Genomic DNA, 24,169 nt, shown 5'->3' with positions numbered 1-24,169 from the left:
TATACGTAGGTCATCAATTATTTGTCCTATGCATCGAATGAAGTAATCTGCTGTCAACCTCATTCCAAAGGGCAGCAATTTTGCAAAACTGCTCTTATGGGAGGTGAACTGCCTACTCAAAGGGCAACTTGGAAACTTGATAGCCAAGGCTCTAGAACTACACAACCTTAGTGATGAGAAGAAAGGGGGTTAATGGAGGTGCCCGATTTTTGTTAATCATACCATGAGAAGCCAACAAACAAAGACACCAAGGACAACGTAGTGGAAATTACTTCTATTTACTAATTGTATTAAAGAAATGATAAATTAATGGCAATGAAAGTGGACCGGGGCTATTTAACGTGCACCTACATCTAAGTACATGGGTGTTTTTGCATTTTTTCCCCCACCGAAATGGAGAATACCTCCCATGTCCCTGGTCATCAGCACAGGCATGTTATACACTACAATATTACAATTCCAATGCTTTGAGACATTGTTTATGCACCCACTTTGACTCCTTGGCAGCACCCGGTAGACACTGTCTACTTTATAGTTTAGAAGAACTTGTTGTTGGGCGAGTTGGTAGATAGTAGCGAACATTGTTAAACTGCGTGAACAAACGGACCACAGAGACAGCATGGGACAAGGACAGGCGCAATCTTATGCAATGTTTACTTATCAGAATTTGACAGAGCGGTAAACGAAGGGATTGATCGTGACCAGGTTGTTGCCGTGTTTCATTATGTTGACGATTTTCTTGTACATTTAAAAAAGCAAGCCAGTTCCACGTATGACAACGCCATCGCAGGTGTACTACACATCTTTCAGCGCCTTGGCAAGGGTTTGACTTTTACCCATGAACTAACAAAGGATAATAATATTCATTTCTTAGACAGCGCTACAAGCTTCTGTGACGACCGTGTGTGCTGGAAATATAACCCAAGATCCCAAAAGAAATTGTTGCCCTACGATACGGCTCATTCGAAAACGGTAAAGCGGGCAATAGCCACCCAGTGTATCATATCAGCCTCAGGAAAGTCCTGCACACACAAAATACAGGAAAGCTTTGACAGGCAGATTGTAAGGTTGGAAGAAGCAGGTTTCCCACAATCAGTCATTTCAGGAGTAGTGGAGGCAGTGCTTAAGAAGATAAAGATGGAAGGCAATATTACTGAAGACACAAGGGAGCGCAAAAATAAGAAACGTAAAGTTGTGCCTTATGTTCACAAGAGTTCCCACAACTTAAAAAAGGTTGTCAAACGGTATGAAGTTGAGATAGCGTTCTCGGCTCCCGGCAAGCTCGCTGGGCTATGCTCGCACATAGGAAGAAGTAAAGATAGCTTCCAAGGGTGCGGAACAAAACACTCCATTTTCCACGTATATTGCAGTGTTGGAGTAGTTTATCAGATACCTCTATCATGTGGTAAAGTTTACATAGGCCAAATAGGAAGGTGCGTGAATGTGCGCTTGCGTGAGCATGAATTCTCAATTACAAATAAAATGAATGGGCGCCTGCCAGTCCACTGCTTGGCGTGCACGTGCAAGCCGATCATGAAGGAAGTAAAGATTTTGTGCCGCTGCCGAGATAGCCGAGCCAGAGAGCTACTCGAGGCGTACCATATTAGAAAGAAGGGACAAGACTGTGTCAGTGACACCTCAGTTTATTTACACAACAGTGAGATGAGGTTTATTGGCGAGCGAAGGTAGGTCGCGTTTTGCATATACAAGGTTTTTCTTCTCTTTTCTTTTTTCTTTTTTCGCGTATGCGCAGTGGTGTATGTCGGGGGTGTACTTATATGTGGTCTTTGTGGAATAAACATTAGTTGCAAGTCTGCGCCCGTCCTTGTCCCATGCTGTCTATGTGGTCCGTTTGTTCGCGCAGTTTAACAATGTTCACTGTCTACTTTAGCAGCTACAGAGACAGTCTGCATTATGATCTAGCCCAACAATCCTACAATGACCTTGTTGATCGACGTTTTGATCAGTACCCACGCAACCCTCATTCACAGAGGCCAGTTACTGCCTATGACTTCTATAGAGAAGTTTTTTACTCTCAACAGATGGATGTGGCTCAACAGTTTCATCAGCATTTCGGAAGTTTGCCCTCTGCTTCTGCTAAGGTGGCACACCAGATCACACAGCTAGATACTGTTACTGACATCAACCATCAAGCTATGGGTAATTGGTTATATCTATGTGGCCAAGAGGGTGCATCCTGGACACTCAGTGCCCAAAGACTCCACTCTAGGAAGCCACTGTAACAATTCACCTGCTTCAGATGATGCTGACATTATCACCAGTTCTTTTCTTTTTACCCGCCGTGGTTGCTCAGTGGCTATGGTGTTGGGCTGCTGAGCACGAGGTCGCGGGATCGAATCCCGGCCATGGCGGCCGCATTTCGATGGGGGCGAAATGCGAAAACACCCGTGTACTTAGATTTAGGTGCACGTTAAAGAACCCCAGGTGGTTGAAATTTCCGGAGCCCTCCACTACGGCGTGCCTCATAATCAGAAGTGGTTTTGGCATGTAAAACCCCATAATTTAATTTATTATCACCAGTTTTCTGGGCACACCGAATGCCCTCTCCCCAGTGGTGCATCACCCCAATTGAAAAGTAGCTAGTGTGGCTTATGAAAATAAGGGCACTGGAAAACACTTCAAAACTTGCACTTCGGGAAGTTGGTGCTTAGGTTCACTAAACATATTTTTCTTGGTGCAAAGTAGAACATGAAGGAACCTCCAACCTCCACACAAACAGCATGGTCAGCTTCACCCAGTTCCCCTCTAGCACGCCCTTTGGACAACCTATATTTTTTACTCCTAAAGAAAGGGCCGGTGTACTAAAGAAGTGTAGAAAAATAAACAGAAATGGCTGGAACTATTCTGATTTTAATTCTAGCATTCAAATATTTTCACACTGCTATTTCAATAGCAATTCCCTAGTGCAAAAAGATATTACAAAAAAAGAAACTAGTTAGTCTACCAATACTCTGCTGTCATGTTATAGCAGGTGGTCATGATATACCACAAAAATGTGCAATGTTATTAAGTATAGAAAGCAAGATACAAAATGGCTAAAATGTACAAATACTACTTTCCAAATTGGGGTCTTACTGAACAAAGGTATGTTCCTTTTGTGATAGCATAGGGGCCAAAAGACAGAGGTAAAATACTACCAAACAGATGCTGCAGTAGGACAAGGGTGTACGCAATCAAGTTAGCTCAGAAATACAGGAAGCATAACGTGAGAAAACAAACTCATTTACAGGCAAATTTGATAGCAATGAGGAGGTTGGCCCTCAATAGGCAATCAGCCATCAGTAAACACAATCTCGGGCTTGACTGCCATTCATGGCCGCTAAAGTAAAAATAGCAGCAACCTTCCAATGGCGCCTTGTCACCTGCCACCATGCCTCCAGTCATTGAAGCCATATTGGTAGGCCTAACATGCATTATATTGCACAGAAACTGTGGTTGAAAATTAGTTTGACAGTGAGTGAACACGTCTTGAAGCAATGAATTGCATGCGGAAGTCAAAAATCACTTGCCAATGGCAAGGGCGAGGATGATAACCTTAAAATGAAGACTTCAATTAGTTTGCAACTACAAGTTTTACGACGTGATGTGTGGAGATGATATAAATGTCTAGCAAAATTGTTATATGGCTTTTGAAATTTGTCACACCATGCATATATGGCTTTATGGATAGGCATAAGGAGTGGCTGGGGTGTGGCTCTATGAAGCACTGCTTAGATTACCAAATTATCAAGCAAGTCTAACAAAACTGGCATTCAAAAGATCAATCGATGACTGCAGTGACAAAGTATAAATTCTACAGCAGCTGTAGCCAACAATATCCATTATCACCAAAATGACAGAACATCAATCAGTGTACGTAAGTGTAGTTATATACATATGCCAGTTGCAGCACTACCATCTGAGTGGAGAAAGGCATACAAGTACAGCATCCTTTGCATATGCTCATGTCACATGCATTGTTCACCGCTCTTTGGTATAGCTTTGGCATAAGTCATCTCATTTGTATACGAATGTAGCAACTTTCATGAAACGTGGACTGGTGCAATTGACACAGCACTGCATACAGCACAGAGAACATGATTTTACAACACTAACAAAATACAAGTGATAGCACCCTTTGCTCAAAAAGAAAAGTACCAGACATGCATGGTAGATCAAGCAGGGGTGTCAAAATATTCCAATCCTTTGATGAGGAAATAGGCTGTCCCTCTACTTGGCTTTATCCACACACACACGTACTCTCTCCTATTAGAAGCATACTTACACCCCACAACAGAAAATGAAAATGTAGGTTTTTAAAGATGCCATAAAATGACCAAACAAAACACACGGTTCTAACAGAACTATCTTCATTTCGAAAAAATGTGGGCAAGAAGTTGAAAGCTAAATATGACAAACATTAAATGCTGGGTACCAATAAGAAAAATGTTTCCCAAAAAAGGGTGTTCTACATGAGTTGCATTGCAAGTGCAGAGCCTACCTTGCAACATCAAAAAGACACTAAAGAGATGTACTGAATCAGCTTATAATAAAAAGTATCTTTAAAAATTAGTTTCATTGATTTTGCGGCAACAGCTGGGGTGATTATTAGAAGATAAAATCATGATCAATTTTTTTTTTATTTCACACCGAAACCAGTCAGTGTGACATCACAGATCGCAAAGCATTTTTTCGCATTTAAGCCATTGTAATTAGGCAGGAGTTAAAATTTCCTGAATTCAGTCATTGGCTCTTTTGGAACACAATGCGTTCATTTTTACTCGTAAGGATTTCATTAAGCGTGAGCAAATGGCATCAAAATCTATAACATCATACCAAGCTAGGGCAACAATTTCAAGACAGCATTGCCACTTCACATCTTTTCAGGAATACACAGCATCTTCTCATAGTACGAGTGACTTTGTTCGTAAGATGAGACTAAAGGTACGTCCTTCACCCCCCAACTAATTTCATTACAAGCACGTTAGACAAATAAGGCACTGTTATTATGGAAGCACGTCTTGACATTTATCATTTACTTTGTCTTGCTTACCTTTAAGATACATCAACCATAATCATGCTGAACAGCTGAATCAGTTTTTCTCTTGCCTCAGCACTTATCCCGTGGCTTACAGTGTAGCATGCTTGTTTTGGCACAGCCTACAGAGACTGACATGCTTATCATTCCAGTAACTTCAACATCTTCCGTAGTGTTGATGGGCACTTTTAAAGCCAAATACCTGCATTCCACTTGGTGGCCCTCAACACGATACTATGACATGCTTATCGCAAATAGTGCAATTATGCAATTACACTGCATTAGTGGTCCACTTAAGTGATTAGTAAAAATATGTTCATTAGCGTAATTTCACAACTACAACGTTTAAACTGCAACCCTCAAATTAACAGAATCATTAGTAATGAAAGCAGAGAAGCGCACCTGTTCTCCTAACAGTTAGCTCTGCTGACCGCTTTTCAAGCCGCCTTAAGTTTTCGTTCACAAACAAGCACGAGTGACCCTTGCCACTGTCGCAATGATCTTATTCATGAAGGCTACCGAAGTGGGGTTGTGATGCTTTTAATTTTTTAATTCAAGCTCTAATGTGAAAATACACTGAAAGGAACATGGGGCAGATTTATTTAGACAGCTCGCCGAACTCCAATGTGTCATTCAAGGAACCTCTCGGTCCTGTGGAATAAATTTGGGAACCCTTGCAACGAAAACGGACCCCAAAATATGAAGAGAAAAAAGTATCAACTACAAAAATTAGGTGTGGCAGTAAAACCGAATGCTAAACTACAGTGTGGAATTGACAGATACTACTGAAGTTTCATAAGCTGTATCCTCAGTTGAGATAGTAACCATTACCTGGAAACTGTTCAGGCCTCTGCTGCATTATTTTTGTTGATTTCAGTATTTCGAAGGCACATTCTTGTGCGCTTTACAAACATTCTCTTCTAACTTATTTGTATTGTATTCAACACCCAGATTACTTGTAAATGGCTCTTTCGTTACAACAGCAAGCCTTCTGCTGTGCTAGCACCGATTGGCGTTGAAGTGTGCTGCAGCACATACTCATCCCTCTTGTTTGTGCAGGATACCACTTCACTTGTGTGATGACGGGTTGGTATACATGTGTGATAAGCAGTTCGCTACATGTTTGAACCCTAGTATTCTGAAAGCAGCAAGGAGATTCGTGGAATGCAGTTGCTGTAGAGTGTTTTCCTTATGGATCTTCCATTCCACAGTAGCTTTAGACACTTTGTTTTTGGTAATGAGGAACGGTTAATTACTAATACAGCTAAACTCATTTTTCTCTTTAGTGTCTCTTCAATCCCTTTCAATCTTGTTCGGCAGGTCACAAATGAACATCTTATCTTCTTGCACAAAATCTATACACAAACAACTGTCAACAATTTCATCAGGCAAGATCACGTCGCGCGTTCCATCACACGAAAGGAAACACTCCTTTATGTGAGGAGGAATGGCACGAACATCTGCTATAATTACTGGTCTGCAGATAACATAGCAGCAGCCTGTCTCCTGAAGCACAAGTATTTTCTCAATTCGTGCATAGCACCCAGCATATGTCCGCACAAAGGTCGTATCAGATTTTGAAGGTCTTCTGAATCCAGTGCTGTGGAAAACTTGCTTCTTTTGCACAAATCGCTCATATTCCACAGCATCGGACACTGCCACTCCACACCGACTATACAGTGCATCCTGCTCTTCAGCACTGAGCACTGTCTTGTTACCTGTGCCCAACAGTGATAAGCCATCTACACACAAAAAGTTTTTCACAGGTGAATATCCAAGAAAGCCATTGCACAACCTTTTTTCTTCAGAAGCTAGAAGTGGACTTCCAAGTAGACGCTGCAGCTGCTGAGACATGACGACTCGTTCTACAATTTGGTCCGGAAGGCCCTTTGCTGCGGAAATCTGCCGCACAATGGTGCCATTTCCCCCTTCAAACACGAAGGCAGAATGTGCCCAAAGGGGCCCAAGGGAACGGGCACAGATTCCAAGGTGGAGGAGTGCGTGGACATTATATGTCATGAATGCCACACCATATAATGCTTCACACCTTGACACAAAGTTCTTGAGAAGAGACTCTGAAAAGCAAAATAGTTTTAAACAGGGCATGGCTCAATTTGTTTTAAATATTTGCAGATAAACAATGCCTAAAGGCATACACGTGTACTCTCACACTGCTCGATATGAAAACATCCCTGCAGGGTTTGTGCACTGAAACCAGTCTGATATTTAGAAGGAATACAGTGCTTTTCCAAAGTTTAACATGTAGCCTCAACAGTCTCGCCATAAGCAACCCCAGCTTTTGTCATCTAAAGTGCGGTCGTAACCTGACCAGCAAAGAAGAAATTTCAACATTTCACGGAAATTTGCTCTGTATTGCAGGGCCCGCAGGTGCATGGCTTATAAGAGAAAAGAAATAAGTGAAACAAATATGAGCACAACAGACAAGACAAGTGCTCTACACAAAGTTAGCTGTGTTAACATGTACAAGCAAATCAAAAAGAGGTGCAGAAGACTCATAATAAATTTCTATGACATAAAGACATAACTACTGCGCATTTCTTTTTCGGAAGCGGTGACCCAAGATTCCATAAGCCAAGATGGACAGTTCTGTAATATTTTGGTGCCTACAATAATAGCCTTTCCCCTAGCTGTCATCACAGAAACATTCACTCCAGTTAGGACAGGTGCTACAAATAGGAGGAAAGCCCGAGTTGATGTGCAAATGGCTTGAGCTGGTCAGGCCTGCTAAATATATGTAAGTTTGTAAGTTTTGCTTTACACACAACTTTCATGACCAAGAGGTACAAAGAAACAGCCAGCCTGAAGGTAAATCCTTACACAAAAAATTATAATGATTTGATCAGCTTCTTACATGTGACTACCATATTCAATGTACATTATTGGGTGATGCTAACAATTTGTACACATATGCTTTGTTTGTACCACAGTCAAGGATTGCACTGACAAGAATGGAGGAATTTCATTATGGAATTCATCTGGTGCACCTAACAATTATTTTTACGAGCTCCTTTGAAGCTTCAGTTGACTTATCATTTTTAACAAAATGTTTTTACAATGAAATTAGTGCCACCACTTCTTGCATGGCTTCCATCCTGTGTCGTATTTTCTTGTCATGTGCTGGCAGTGCAAGTTTTCAACCTTTGTGCACACCCAGACATGGTCTTAAAATGTTCTTAGGTGTGCTGACACTTTAATTATATTAAAAGAACTTCCTTTAACATACCAACCCACAAAGAAACAAAGTCTAAGCATCTTTGAACACTGAATTAACTTTCGTTGATAGGTGAGCTAGTTCCACAATAACTTTAGCAATTATTGGACAGCAACTTGAAGCTATCCTGAGAACATGTTTGCTTTTGTCACCAAACAAAGGCTCAGAAAGGTCTGCTACCATATATTGGATGCACACTCCAACACAACTCTGCATATGAACTCTTTGCTGCTGAGGCTGTGCCCTCCATGATGCAGGGCAGCTTCCATAACCAAGAAAATACCGCATTTATTTGAATCTAGGCGAATAGTTTATTTTTTTTCAAATCGTCATATGCCAAGCTCTAGGGTCAGCTTAGGTTCGAGGATTTTGAAAACATGCCAGTTTGTCATTGAACATATTAAATATGGTGCCAATTAGGTGGTGCATAGCTAGCGCCATCTAGAAAAGTCAGTATCGTAGCCACAACTAGCCGCACCAGTAGACAACTGAAGTACACGAGCGACGACGTTGCCATTTTGACCTGTGTCGTATCGGTGTGCGGCGCGGTATTATCGCAATGACACCAATTAGGTGATGACACTGCAGTGCCACTTTTAGTCGAAAAATTGTGCTAGCCACAGAGGCATCAACAAACATTCAAGCCAGACCGGAATTGGGCATCGATGAGAAAAACGCCCGTTGTTGGAGGGGCAATAGGAGATGCTTTTTGCATTTGCCGCAACGAGGAGATGACGGCAATAAGGAAGATACGCATGTGATAACAGAGAGGAGTGGTTTACCGAGATCGCGCCCAGTTTACGGAGATCGCGCTGTGCATCACTGTCTGCACATGCGTGGGTATGCATCCGCAAGCGTACGAGGCTAGCAGCAATGACATAGACTGAGCTCGGCATGTTCATACTGAATAAGTGCTGTTTTCATTTTGTAGACACTGCCCTCACTTGTTTTTTGGCCTACATTCGAGGTAAGTTTTTTTATATGGTTTCAGACATTCAGGGGTCAGCCAAGACTCGAGCAAATACGTAGGTTGGCTGCAGCAGACTTGTTTAGTTCGATCCCAATTACTGAGAATATCCCAAAGAATGCGATGCATAGGAGCACAATAAAGCCACTGGCGTCAGAAAGAACAGCAAAGCCTGGCGCGGTCTGTACATACATAAGCTACAAAGGCAGAACATACAGAGTGCTGGCAGAATCTTGTAGCCCCTATGAGTTGATTTCAGGCAGCCAGAAAAAGAAAAATTACTACAGGAAGAAGCAAACCTCTATGTAGTGTGCCATGTTACACACATAAAATTCTGCAAACACATTTTGCCAGTCTGGTCACTGAGCTTGTGCATGGGAGAATAATTTGTTCATCAGGAATAAAGGAAGCACACATTTACCAGCACACCCCGTCTGGTACCTCAGTCACTCTTGAGAAATCAAGATGCTAACAAAGAGTGGGACTGTCTCAAGGGAACTTCCACAGCCGTACTTGCACAAAGGAGGTCACTAGCTCCATTATTGACCTTTTAATTTCTTTGCATGTTGCAGAAAAAAAAATATATATGGCACTATGCATGCTGTATATTACATTTTTATGCCTGTTTTTCCTATGTGTAAGAAGGCTTATCTCATCAGCTACCGGTATAGGTTCACTCTGCCAACTCTAAATAAATCAGTGGCTAGCTTGTTCCTTTAATAAAGGGAAAATGTGCCATGCACCCAAACGTAGCAATTGCTACAAAGGAAACCCATGCAGGTTCCTCGAAAGAAAAGCCTCGCAGTTGAAGAAAAATTCATCCTGGTCCTGGCCCAAGCTCATATGGTAGAGTGGCTGCCCCAGGAAGGTGGTGGTCCTGGGTTCGAGCCCCGGACCAGGATGAATTTTTGTTCAACTGTGAGGCTTTTCTTTCGAGGAACCTGCATGGGTTTCCTCCGAAGCAACTGCAATGTTTGGGTGCATGTCTCATTTTGCCTTTATTAAATAATTACTTCTCTCCACCTTGCAGGTTTCTGTAGAAATATAATGTCTAGCATGTTTCACCTTATTTGCCATGCTCGTCTTCAAGATCTCTGCTATGTGGACATGGTTTTGGTCATACAAGCGCTGAAAGATTCAACAGGTTAACTCACTACAGTACAAACCGTGGACTGATAGTCTGTGTGCGGAGTATCTGCAGACATTACCATAAGCTTACATAAGGTATTGACTTCAAACTTGGCTTGCATGCATGCAGTAGCACATCTTTTAGGATCTTACCAGCTTTGCCAATTTCAAGGATGGTGAGTTCCTCTTGAAGGAGGATATATATACCCTCACAAAGCTTGGAAAGGTGCCTCCAGTACTCATGATGCAGAATGTCATTAAGGCAAGGCAGAGCATAGAAAAGGAGCCAATTTCTCCATTCAGATGCCTTCCAATGGCTTCTTTCTTGAACAGACCGTGGCAGCCTTGTAATGCAGTGAGGTGGCTTGATGGACAACAGCCGTGCATCTATTTTGGAAAGGGCTGTTGGTGCACCTATAACAGACAACGCGACCTAATTTAATTATTTCATCAGCGTGACGCGACAAATCTATGCAAACAAGTGGATGCACTGCTCAAAATAGATTAAAATAAACAGCATTACATGCCTAAAAATTGTCATAAGGAAGTGCAATATTTTATTTCTAGGACATTAAAACATAGCACTCTTTTCAGTTAAAAAATACTACACATAAAGATTTCTTGTCCTTGGTGATGGGAGAATCGGTTGAAAACATGCTCTCTTAAAAATGTTTACACCCTTTGGGTCGTATCTTACCCCACAATGATAATCATCATCTGTCTTGCCCACATTCCCTTTCTTTAATGCTGCGAGCCCAGTACTTCCAAGTCACGAACAGCTTGTGAGTCATCAGTGTGGCACAGCATTTTCGACAAGAAAGTAGCGAGCACCAAGTTTTCAAGAAAGGAAACACAAGCAAGGCAGAAGGCGATTATTGTTGTGGAAGAAGATAAGCCCCGAAGGATGTAAACGTTTTAAAGAGTGCAGATGAACAACCAAAACAGACAAGTCATTGATTGCATAAGTGCTAGTTTGGATGTTAAAGCTAAGCAGTGGTGTAGTGGTGTATATATATATATAACATTTTTTCAGGGGGAGGGGAACATGCCTAATGTGCTACCCTCTGGCTATGCCCCTGAAAGTAAGCAATTTTAATGCATTCAGGTTGCTCTATTCATTTAAGTTTTCTGCAGTAGTTGTATGTACAAGCAAACATGGCAGTGTAGATTGAGTAGCTATTTCTCAAGGTAGAGTCATACACACGAGATGATACACTAACGATTGCCACTTTCTGGAAGAGAAAATTGTGAAAGCAGACAAGTACAAAAGACCTAAGCAAGCAACTTGACTAGGAATAAAAGTCCACAAAATGAAAGCTCAGCTGTGTCGCGGCTTGAGAGTATGTGATCCTGCTAATGTCATGCTTTACAAACACTGCTCCCATATCAACAGATGCTTGCAAACGCAATGGAGATGGTAATGCACCTTTTAAAATGTCAAAGAAATATTCATAACCAGGACAAGTGCACTTTTATGCACCAAAAATATCCAGTGAAACATACTTAAGGATCTATCACAATTGTGAACAAGTACAAAACATCAAATTGATGATGCAAAATCCCATGACACACAGTCAGGCAATTTCATTTGGTGACATTGTTTGCTTTGTGAATCCGCCTTATTCTACAAGTCAAGCATCTTGTAATTTCACTATGTAATCAAAATATTACAAAATAAATGGCAACGGAAAGAGTCACATTACCTGAATAGAAGCGCTCATCAGAATTTGAACTTGACAGGATGGTTTCTGTCAGCTGCTTTGCAGCACCTTGTAGGACACAGTGCATGTACTCAACGCTGTAGCCGTTCACAAGGTACAGACCTGAATGAACACATGTAGCTTATGTAAGAAAACATACACCCCTTAGTTGCCCTATTACACTTATTATGAGCTTCAACGCACAGGCACGTGGCAAAGCACTCACCCAGGTTGGATAGCAATGCTGATTCGCAATGTGTTTCCCATTTAAACATAGAGGATTCCATTGTTTTAGTTCAGAACAATGCCCCTTCATGCCTACTTTTGCCCTCTCTCCCAGGGGCTTGAGAAAATTTGTTGTCAAAAATGATCAGAACAAACTGGCGGCAACCTTTTGTACGAGCTGTGTATCATTCCTGTTTTTTGAAATACAAAGCGCTGTCACCTCGGAACTTAATGTTTGATTTCTCCCCCCTCGATGAGTCTTGATACAGATTTCTCTATTATCATACTGTGCCTACATTTGCCCTTTCTTTTTTTTTGCATCAAACTGCAATATGAATGTCACTGCTAACTTACCGTTCCTTAAGGAGTGTACTGATCTCGGCTGGTTGGTACATCATTAGGATGCAAACAAACAGCGCTTGGATGGGGTGAAGTGAGGATGACAGACAAGATGCGGAACTAACAACCACAGGTTTATTGCAGGAAATCCAATATGTACAAAACACAGGCCGAGTTCAGAAGACCAAAAAAAAAACACGGTATCTGCACCGGGAAAGGAATGAAATCATCACATCACATCTGGCGTCATAGCAGGCTGTCATGTTTTTAACTAATAGTTAATCTCCCAGTTATGCAGGGAAGCAAAGGGCACACTGACCCAGAAGATTCCACACGACTGGATAAAACACGCCTCACAAACGAGACGTGTTCTTTGCTCTGTATATCTACCTAATATTCTGCATTTATCACAGAGATGTTGGCAGCCGCATTCTTTCCAGTGCGGGGCTAAATGACTGGGTACAGACACTTTCAGTGAGCATATGTGCTCTCTCAGCCGGTCGTTCAAACATCGGCCTGTGTGGCCTAGTTGCAGTGTCCACACTTCAGTGAAATCTTATAAAACTGCGTATGTGTAGTCAACAAATGGCGTTCCGTGTTTTTTTTTCACCAATGATTTTCCTTGGGCTTTCCTTCTTGAGTTTGCAGCATAGTGCTGAGAGCTTGTTCCCTGCGCTGTACAAAACACACATGCCTATTTTTCCTGCAACCTTTTTTAATCTATACTAGACCTCATGGACATAGGGTATGACGGCTCTGCTTGCATGAGGTTCTTTGTCCTGTGTGTCGCGCCCTGCCCTTCATCTGGTCAGGATCACCAAAAGCCTTTTTGAAAGAGCAGTCAGCAGGGCCATAGGATATCCAGCCTGAGTAACACAGTGTACTTGGTGCATGAAGCTACTAGCCACCTGGTGGTGGCATGAACGGGTCAGAGCTGATCTGAGGCAGGAGACTGCAATACTTTTCTTTGAGCGTGGATTGTTTAGTTTAGTTTGAAGTTTATTCTCTTTCTTCATTACAGAAGGAGGAAACAAGAGCTAAAGGCCATTAGGCCTGACAGGGGCTCTTGCTCCTAAGCGCGTTTGGCTTACATGATGATCCAATGTATGAAAAAGGCAAATAAACAAGATAATGTGTACATTATACAATGACTTTGTGAAAAAGACATTTATGCTTCAATTTTTGTTTGTGCATTCACATTACAGCACAGATTAAGGAAAACATATAAAGTGCATAAAAAAAATCTTAGTGCGATAGCATTTTATGTATAAATAATTTGATTGTGTATGAGAAGATTTTTTATACATTGCTTAAAATTAGACGCACAGAAATCAATTTTTTGCTCAACAATGTTTAGTAGCCTTGGTATTCGATAGTTTATATCCTGACGTCCATAGTTAGTATGCGTGAATGGTATTTTCTTGATTTCATAACGTAATGGGTATCGAGGAGAAGTGGGTATGCTGACATGGAGCCTGTGCTTTTTTATATGTAAGAGTAATCTCTAATAAAATACTTGATTTGCTCGTAAATGTTTGCCGAAGAGATTGTGTGTGGGTAAGTCCCGCGGCCTACAATGGTAGTTTTCAAAAATTCGGACTACTCGTTTTTGCAAGCTTAATAACTTATCATAGTTTTTTTCTGTAGTTGTTCCCCAAATCAAAACACAATAAGTTAGGTTCGAGTAAAAAAGGACAAAGTATATTGCTTTCTTTAGCCATAAAGGTATTAGATCGCCTATTTTATACATACAGCCTACTACTTTGCTAAGATCATTGCTACGCTTATTGACATGATTGTCCCAGGAGAGGTTCTCTTGGAACCATACCCCCAAAAACTTTTGTGTTGTTACTTGTTCTAACCTTTTTGCTTGAAATAGAACAGTTATATTAACAGGCAATGGCTTGTTTATTGGTTTAAATATCATATATTTGGTTTTGTTGACATTCTATTGTAGTTTCTTGATGTGGAGCCATTCATATAATAAATTTAAATAATCATTTATTTCTTTTTGTAAGCATTGCAAGGAAGAATTTGCAAAAAAAAAGATAAGTATCGTCTGCGTACATGATGATATTAGGGGAGGAAGAAATGTTACGAAGGTCATTTATATGAAGATTAAATAATAACATTTTATGTCCAACTAAGTGGTGATGAATTCGAACCAATATCTCGACGTCTAAAAACCTTATCTTATTGTCGGAGGGATGCTCGATTGTTAGCACCGAAGGGTTTATTACCAATTGAAAGATGTCAAAAATATATTTTACTCGCAAAAGGTGCAAACGCGGCTACATAGGCAAAACAGGCTGATATTTGAATGACCGGCTGGAGAGCATGCATACTACTCACTGAAAGTGTGTCTACCCAGTCATTTATCCCAGAACTGCAAAGAGTGCAGCTGCTAACCTCTTTGATAAATGCACAATATTAGGTAGATGTACAGAGCAAAGTGCATGTGAGATTAGCGAAGCATTTTTTAACAAACCACATGGAAACTCCAGCATCAGTGTACCCTGTTTCCGTGCGTAGCTGTGAGATGAACTATTCGTTAAAAACATGAGAGCCTGCTATGACGCTGCACGTGATGTAATTTACTTATTCCTTTCCCGGCGCAGGCACTGTTTTCATTGGTGTTCTGCGCTCAACCTGTGTTTCGTATATATTTCATTTTCCACAGTAAACCAGTGGTTGTTAGTTCAGCACCTTGTCTGTCGTCCTTACTTCGTCTTGTCAAACTACTCCTTATCCTTGTCCTCATTACAGTTTCTTGTCTGCGATATTTTACCACAGAAAAGGAGGCAGTCTTTCCAGATTACTTTCATGAGACCAAGATTTTGCATGCTATAATGAAGCCTTCTTATGTATCAAAACTGCTTCAAATATTTCTCGGGCACTCACCTCACAATTTTTTTCGCACAATCAAGGTACCCGTGGAAATCTGAGGACAGATTCTCGGACAGTCACTTTCAGAGATATCTCCTTCAGTACAGCCTGATTGAAACTCCTCTAGTCGCCGAACTTGCCATGTACAAAATCAGGTGAAGGTGACAGGATCGTGGAAAGTGATCATCCAAGAATACGTCTTCAGAATTACACTTGCACTAGCTGCAATGCATGGCAAGATTAGTACCTACCTCGCTCTTAAAAGAATTTGCATGTTCTGTCAGATATTCTTTTGTACAACTGCCCCTCCGATCAAGTAGAAAACGTTGCTGTGACAAACAAGATACTTTTCTGCATGCTTTTTCTTGCATATTTTGGTTACACCTGATTTCTAGCTTCCACACAAAAAGGAGCCACTCGGGAAACTCATGCTGCCTCCCTTTTTTTTTGGCGCGGTGTAGAATGATTGTGTAACAAAACTGTGTGGAGAAGATTATTTCTATGGTACGGCGTAAAATGTTTGCATGATCAAACTGAGGCATCAGAGATGATTAGGTGGGGGATGGGGGCAGTTGTTAGTATGCCATCTGTGTCATTAACTGAGAAAGAATTGTTTTTATTTAGTGGGTGATAAGCTCCTTCAGGTATGTCCTCAGAAGGCACTCGTTAAAAAAAAGATCTTTCTGTCTAGTTTGTGGTCCTTTCCAAGTTTATATTAGCTTTCTTTTCTCATGTCAGTTTAGGATCACGTATTCTCAGCCTCTGCCATGGAAATTTTAGTGATCGTGATTGTTTTTGCGCATGTGCTTAAGTACGCCAGCAGTGGACAGCTTCCTTTTGACATGAGTTGTAAGCTAGTGCTCGTGCTGTCTGTGTCTTTCTTTTTTGTCCTGTGTGTTTCGCCCTTTAACATTTTCACAATTTTGAGTCTAATTTTTTTAACTAGGTGAACGTGAAGAGTTTTTAACAAGTACCCATGCTGTGCACACAAGTCCCCAACTTCTGCCATGAGACTACAAAACCATATACGAGGCTCTTAAACTTGCTATACTGGCAGTTAACTTAAGAAATTTAGTTATATATAAATATTAGCTTCTAGCATTTGACACACAAAATGTGATGTCTGCCACCCCCATGAATTATTTGCAGAAAAAAATTATTACTTTGCCTCGAATCACATATTTGTTATAATTGAAGATGAATATACTCAAGGTAGACTAGCGCAAATTATTAACAGACACAAAGAACAAAAGGACAAGCGCTAATGTACCATCATAATAATGCAAGACCTTCTACAGCCCAAGAGTCAGTCCTGTTGAAAACAATTATCACTAAAACATGTTGCATGTGGTTTATGTTATGGACATGTACAGCAGTGAATTATTTGCGCTGTCCACAGTGTAGAAGCAGAAAAGCTGTGAAGCCAAGAATCTATACCAGTGTCACGCATGCACTTCTAAAGGCATCGAACAGACAGTCTTTTGACATAACGACGAAATGGGTGCTGCTATATAGTTAAAAACAATCTACGTATGCGACGATAGTGCTAGAAATGATAGTGTTTTTGTCTATTTTTTGTGCAGATTTAGTGTGGCAACCAACGTCCCACTCCTTCGTAAGGTGAAACTCTTGATAGCCGTTATGAAGTGCCGTGTGGCAGCATCACAACTCTTTCGAGTTTGACAGAGGTTGGCAGTTTCAGTGACCCTTGACTGAAATCTTTGAGCCAAGTCCATGTGACACAGGTATTACTGCAATTAGGAAAGGAATTAGGGCTTCAATGCTCCTCACTCACCTTTCAAGTTCATCAAGGCTGACGGCCCCTTTAAGCCATTGATGGTGTCTCTAAACCTGCTTGCCAGATGCATCTCACTCTTGACACGGTCTGAAGTTCTTTGTTCCACAGAAGACACCGTTGTGTACCGCATGCTCCCTAATGCACATAAAACAGTGAAACAATAACATAAGTGAAAGTAACAAAGTACGATTTTGTCACTAACATCTAGCACCTGCATCATCATGTTTAGATTGCACCATATAGTCAGCATAATTATATGAAATACCAGTATTTTATAAAGTGTATATATCCGTATAACATATTCTGTGCATTACACGCTCCAAGAATAACTTTCACATTTTTAAGAAACATACATATTAGTCATTTTTCAGAGACTGATAGAAATATAAGATATTTTACTTACCTTCTCGGTGCTCTCCTGGAATCAGGCACCATGTGCAACCAAAATATCCATTGAAGGTCACCATGTTCTGCACACATGCCCTCGCAGGTGCATCAACGGAGACACACAATACATGAGGCTTTGACACATGAACGTCTCCTTTGTGAGCCCACTTCACTGCCCCTGTGCAGTTTACTTCATTCACGAACCCCTCAAGGAACAGTTGCATCTCTGGATGATTTTTACCAAACCAGAGCCCTGCAAGAACCGGGTGTTTAAATCGCAAATGCGGTGGCAGTTCATTAACAATAAATTGCAGGGGCCACACTGACGTCTTCGAAGATTTCCATACAGGGCTCCCATCAGTATTTATTGTCAATGTCAAGTCATCAGGGCGAAGGTTCTGTTCTTCCCTCAGCCTGCTGTAGCACTGACCCCTGGTAATATCAGTAACGGTAGATGACGGGTGCTGAAGTGCTTCAAGGCTTTCATGTAGTTCCTCTTTGGTCCGTTGAATCATAAGCCTGAGTTGCGTTGCCAGGTTAAGAATGAAGAAGAAGCAACCTTCATTTTTTAATGACTGGGTTGTTCTGACACTGTGACAGCTGCTGCACTCAGCAGAATTGCCATGCGTTGTCATGACGCGTTTGCATGGTTCACAATAAAAGTGATGCTGCACAATATCCCGCATGTCTCCCGCCCAGAGCTTCCGAAAAGTGAATTTGCTCGGAGGCAAGGCATCTGTGCCAACAAGAAAGTTTATCAGCTTCGCTAGGTCGCCCAGTGCTGTCCACGTCAAACCATGAGACACCGCAAACGACATTACTGCTGCTATTGCGGCCGCCTTTGTTACATTTGAGTGCGGCAATCTTTCGCCGCCGTACTGCGCAAACCAGGACGGCAACGTGTCATCATCAAAGGATTTGTTAGTAACGTATTCGTCATTACCGTCAGAGCTGTCCCAATTTTCGGAAGTGCCACTTGCACTTGAGCTGTTCCTCTCGTCGGGTTCGTCATCAGTGTCGAATATGAAGTTGTCGCTGCCGTCGTGGTCCGAAGAAACTGCGTTGTTGTATCCGTCATTTGACCCACATGGCGATGTGTTAGGCGAAGCCTCTGTCGCGCTTCCCGACTGCACACTGATGCCGACGCTCGTAGATGGTGCCCGTGAGGTTGCCGATGCGACGGCGACGGTGTGCGCCTTTTCATGCCTATACCAAGTAGAGGTCGGCACGTCGAAGTAGCCATCCTTGTCTAAGTACACTTTACGCCGCTTTATAGCGGAATTCTCTGTCATCGCTTGCTTTCGGTGCACGCTAAGGTGATGATAAACACCGAACGATCACGCAATAGCCACTGCTTTCCCACAGAATAAAGGGCGCTCTATTCCCGCTTGCGGAAAGAAGCCAACAGGAAGCCGCGTTGGTAACACCACTACACCAACCAGACAATCATTACTTCAATTATAGACAGATACCACTAGCATCCTCTGTGAAATAGAGAAGCGGCGAATGCCACCAAGCAATGTACAGGTCCTGCATATTTCGCTGCGTAGGTTCGAAAAGAAGGTTTTGTACTCTCCGCTGCACGGTTATTGCTAACATTTTGCAAGAAAACCGCATTTTGGAGTCTACGTTGTTTAATATACCACTTGGCACAGTTAATTGCCTGGTTTTTAAGAAGTGAACTGCTGCCGCGACGGCGTAAGCATAAACTTGCTTCGCGGCCTGTCGGTAGGTGCAGAAAGCAGCGCTTCGCGGAGGGCAGTTCCATGTTCCAGAAGTGGGCAACACGCGTCAGCCCCCCTTAAAACGCTGTTTTCTGCAGCTGTCGGCAGGTGGCGAAAAAAGTTTACGCTTGCACCGTCGCGGCGGTAGCTTACATAATCCTAGGTGTAGGCAAATTTGCACTTTTTTCTTAAAAGCCAGTTAAGTAACTGTGCCAAGTCTTATACTGAACGACGTAGACTACAAGATGCGATATTTCTGCAAAATTTTTGCAAAAGCCGTGCTGCGGTGAGCGCAAAACCCTTTTTCGAACGTACGCAGCGAAATATGCAGGATGCTGTATTTTTACCTTTCTTCCGCACTTGACGCACGGTTCGTGTTTTGCCGTACGTGACAGAAATTTCTTTCCCAATAATGCTTGGTGAAATTGCAATTTGCCAGCGCTGAAATGTCCTGTAACGTTTGCATGCTATGAATTAAACACAGTTAAATGTGATTACATCTCGTCATGTGCAGACGAAATTTCGAGCTTGGATCACGGACTTCCAGCATTTGTCTTAGCAAAATTTGTCGTGTGGAGGATGTAAAGATATTACCTACGCCAATCGCTTCAAATATAAAATTTTCATTAACATGCCAGTCCGCAGCGGACATTAACATGCCGTGTCACAGAGGAAGTAATGCGCTGCTTACAGAAACCTCGCACTACAGGTGGAAAGTCGTCGTATATGAATATAAAGCGTACGCGGTCTGAACGACGCCACGTACCCTCAATTGATGTCACGCGGCGCACTACTGATCGCGATCGAGCCCGATTTGGATATAGAAGCGTGCCACTGCGATTGGCTCCCTTCTGCACATTGAATTCGATCTGTATCAGGCTCGATCTCTCTCTCTCTCTCTCTCTCTCTCTCTCTCTCTCTCTCTCTCTCTATATATATATATATATATATATATATATATATATATATATATATATATATATATATGGACTCATATGTGTTTGAAGCTCTTAAGAGAGCTATATTTTCAGAGAAATTTGGGGACACGCAGCATGGCCCGGCCGCACGGCCGGAGATTTAGTTCGCATTAAATCAGTGGCTGCGCACTCTTTAATTCGTCTGATCGACTTATGCAATGCAAAAAAAAAAAAAACGATGTGTGTGTGTGCGTGCGCACGTACGAAGGTAATTAACAAAAAATATAAGCAGTTTTGCCCAAAGGGCTCCTCGGACGATGTTCTACGTATATACACGCAGGCACGCGCCAATTTGGCGTGGTACAGTACACAAGGTAATATATATCCTGCTTTAATGGCATGATTTGCCTGCTTATAAGCGCTCTAGCAGGCTCTGCACGGTCTCATGAAGCGATATGGTCGAGGAGAGGGAGGAGCGTTGCCTGTGGCCTATGCTCATCTAATTGGCGCACGGTGGGAAACAATCTCGACGCCAAGTGAAATGTACAGATCAGGTTAATTAGAAAGCTTAATTGTCCCATTAGCTGCGTGCCCATTCTGCTCACAGCAGTGGATGCAGCAACCGATTGAGCAGGTGCGGAAAACATACGTTCATATGCTAGCAGAGCATGGAAAGCGACATCGAGGCGATTTACCTTTAATTTTATTAGCCTATCTTAGTGCACTGACGATGCGTTCACTTCGCTGCTTCCTTGGAGCCAAATGGTATCGGTCTCTGCATGGAGGTCCTCTCCGCATGGGAGTGCCCCATGCGTCGTCGAGTGGGACCACTGACAGAGGACGTCAGTAGTGGGGACATCACGCCGACGGCGTTGTTGCGCCTGAAGCATCCATGTCGCAGCAAAAAAAAATCGTTTTCATCTGCACTTAATTATTCCGTGCATGACCTTCGCGGTGTCAAGTTTCGATAGTGTTGTTACATATCCCTTTGCCAGGTATCAGCGTTGACTATGTTTCGTGAACGAATGATGACGCAGAGAGGAGCCGCAGTTGACTCACACTTTTCGAAACAGAGATCCCGGCCCGTTAAACTCAAAACTGAAATGTACAATAACTGAACTAATGGATGTGCAATAGTTCAAGAACAAAATTACAATTAATATCGCTAACATTGTGACTTTTGTAACGGAAATTAAAACAAGTAAACATGATTCTGTGAAGTTTAGACGCAACCAAGAGCGGAAAGAAGTCCTACAGTTTGTAGCGGATAAACATTAGCTGCCGATTGGACGCGTCCATGAAAGCACGCACCCGACGTACGCGAAAGTCGATGAGACTTCATGCCCATTGTTTGATGTTACATTATTGTAGCTTTATTATCTGGGCCCAAGGGATGAATTCAAAACAAAGAATTCCGGTTTACTTGCCTGCGCGAGGTGATTGAGAAAATGATTTAAGAGATGCGTACATGATGAGAGGAAGATGAGTGTAGCAAAAAGGCAATCGGCGCACTTTCAGAAGCGGCACACCTTTACAAACAAGGAGAATACAAATAATCAAGCTATATATTAATGCATGTGAGGCGTTGGAACGAACTAAATGGTCACCCAAAATCGAACACAAGAGCCTTTCCAGCGAATTTATGGGCGTATGATGAAAGTGAAGGGCATGAACAAACGAGGAGTTACACACGTTTATATTTCCCTTAATTTTTTTTAACCTGTGGTTGTATTTTACTCCTCATATGGCCAATAATCTCACCGACATGTACATGTGCTGCGTCCAATCCCAAAATGCGCGCGAGCGATTTCGCGCAACGAAACAGAAACCGATCGAACATACCCTCCGAAATCTGCCGGTGCGGTCTAAGGCAAATTTTGGAGGTTAACACATCAGTCGATATTATTAATATTATTTTCATGAACTATTTAAGCTAGGACGGCAAGGCCACAGCAAAGTACAGGAAGTTACAGGAACCTTTCGTTGTAGGGTGTCTGTGACGTTGCACGCGGGCGGAGACAAAGTTGTAGCCACTCCGTGGTTGTAGCCGTAGCCGTGTAGGTGTGTGTTGAGGCGCCGTTGTTGCTGTTGCCGCGTGTAGAAATGCTTGCCTACGTGAAATACCGCGACAACTACCGCGCGATATTGCCTGCGCGGCTTATAAAGTCGTTCGAGCCAGAGGACGAAGAAGGCTTCTCAAAGTCAAGAGAAGTCCAGGCTCACTGGTGTAGCGAAGACGGCGCTACTGAAGGCTACTACCCGGCCTTTGTGCATGCCCTGGCAGGTAAGTAAGCCTTGCTTCCCTATGTTATATTGTTACACTGGGCAAGTTTTGCGTCTTCTGTAGTCTCCGTCGATGCCTAGCTGTCTGTCTAACGCTTTCTTGGTCCCCGGTTATCTTTACCAGAAACTGCGAAGCTAGCAAAAACTATCGTTGGGCTTCATAATGGGGCCTTGCAGAAATTTCGTTCGAAAGCGGCAATGTGCCTCACTTTTATGAGATTAGGGAGTGCCTGACATACATTAGTATGTGCAGTGTTAGCATAGTATCACAGGACATAAATGCGTTGTCACATGTGCTCTACGGTATTGTATGCTTGCGTTGATGTTGAGCAAATGTGCGCCGCGTGCGTCGTTGACATTATCGCATCATCACAACGGATGGACGTACACATCTTGAGCCTATTTGTGTTTTAACAGCTGCTTTTCGAAGTGTTGATGCATACGTAGACAGATGCAAAGCAGTTGTCACAGGAAGTTACTAATTTTGCATGTCCAAGACATCCGCGTCAAGGCCTAATTCCTGAGCCTAAAGGTTATTTCCAAACAGGTCTCAAGATCTGTTTGCAAAAAGATATTTTAAATTTGTATTGCGATAGCAATTATATGGACACTCCAAGCGAATTGCCGTCGATTTCGTCGGGAGGTTCATATATATTTAAGTACATGTATGCTATATGCCATGCTATATGACATGTAGTATAAGCGGTTTATATTGTCACAACATTCTATCACTAAGGTTGCTTATACCAGGTCTTCCATCCGTTACAAAATTATTCCTAACAATATTGAGAATGGCAGCCCGCGAAAAATTTCATAAAAGGCAATGCCGATATGCATGCTTTTTATCTTAAGCCTTCTCGGACAAGGCTGCCCTCGGACTACCAACAGGCACACGCATGGATCGGCTTCTCGCCTTAGGAATCTACATGACCTTTGAAGAGCTGAGGATCGCGGCCCTCATGTCTCAACAAGAAAGTCTGTAGGAAGGTGCTACATGGCTTCGGGTATCCCATGTGGCCACAGTACAGCAATAAGGAACTACCAATATCCGTCCCCAAATCCACACCGCGCCTGTGCCAAAACATGAATGCCTTGTACTGCCGTACGCGTCGCGATGTAATGGCCAGACAACTTGCAAAACAGTACGAAATGGACCCAGGCACACTTTACACGGACATGGTCCACTGCGCACACATGGCTTTTCATAGACCATCGTTGGCTCGGACCGTAGGCCAGGTATATCCACCTGTGCCTCAGCCAAGTCCAGCTTGGCAAACATGGCAGACGCCTCAGCCATCGCCCTCGCAATCAAAACCAAAGAAGACATGAAGCAAGGATCATTTATCCTCATGGACTCGCAAATAGCGTGCTATTAAGTAGCGCTTGCATTCCTGCATGTGGCGTCTGCCCCTTAGGTGCAGCAATAAACCAGGAACACAGTATCACATGGTGCCTGGGACACATTGCAGCTACAGGAACAGACAGTGGACAGTGCTGCTACAGCTATTGCTTACCGAACTACTGTCCCCCATACAGGCACCTTCC

The 24,169-nt window shown here is 42.5% G+C and overlaps 1 protein-coding gene across 1 annotated transcript; it reads right to left on the bottom strand.

Annotated features, from left to right (window-relative positions):
* Positions 1 to 6,185: 6,185 nt before the first annotated feature.
* On the bottom strand, positions 6,186 to 17,522 carry LOC126535610 (uncharacterized). The gene is made up of 4 exons (XM_050182420.3): positions 17,311 to 17,522; positions 12,069 to 12,188; positions 10,519 to 10,779; positions 6,186 to 7,113 (listed from the first exon to the last, which is right to left on the bottom strand). Exons 1-4 carry the CDS (start codon positions 17,441 to 17,443, stop codon positions 6,332 to 6,334), a joined length of 1,296 nt encoding a protein of 431 aa, XP_050038377.2. The 5' UTR covers positions 17,444 to 17,522; the 3' UTR covers positions 6,186 to 6,331.
* Between the last annotated feature and the right edge of the window lie 6,647 nt (positions 17,523 to 24,169).

Source organism: Dermacentor andersoni, chromosome 10 (assembly GCF_023375885.2).
Source record: "Dermacentor andersoni chromosome 10, qqDerAnde1_hic_scaffold, whole genome shotgun sequence".
Taxonomy (NCBI): Eukaryota; Metazoa; Arthropoda; class Arachnida; order Ixodida; family Ixodidae; genus Dermacentor; species Dermacentor andersoni.
The sequence above is the reverse complement of the archived record's forward strand: the minus strand, read 5'-3'. Positions and strand labels throughout refer to the sequence as shown.

Coding starts and splice junctions, on each gene's coding strand:
- LOC126535610 (XM_050182420.3), bottom strand. CDS start 17,443: ATGCGGTACACAACGGTGTCTTCTGTGGAACAAAGAACTTCAGACCGT. Junction 12,189..17,310: donor AGCCTTGATGAACTTGAAAG/GTGAGTGAGGAG, acceptor GTGTTCATTCAG/GTCTGTACCTTGTGAACGGC. Junction 7,114..10,518: donor CCTTGAAATTGGCAAAGCTG/GTAAGATCCTAA, acceptor TTTGCTTTTCAG/AGTCTCTTCTCAAGAACTTT.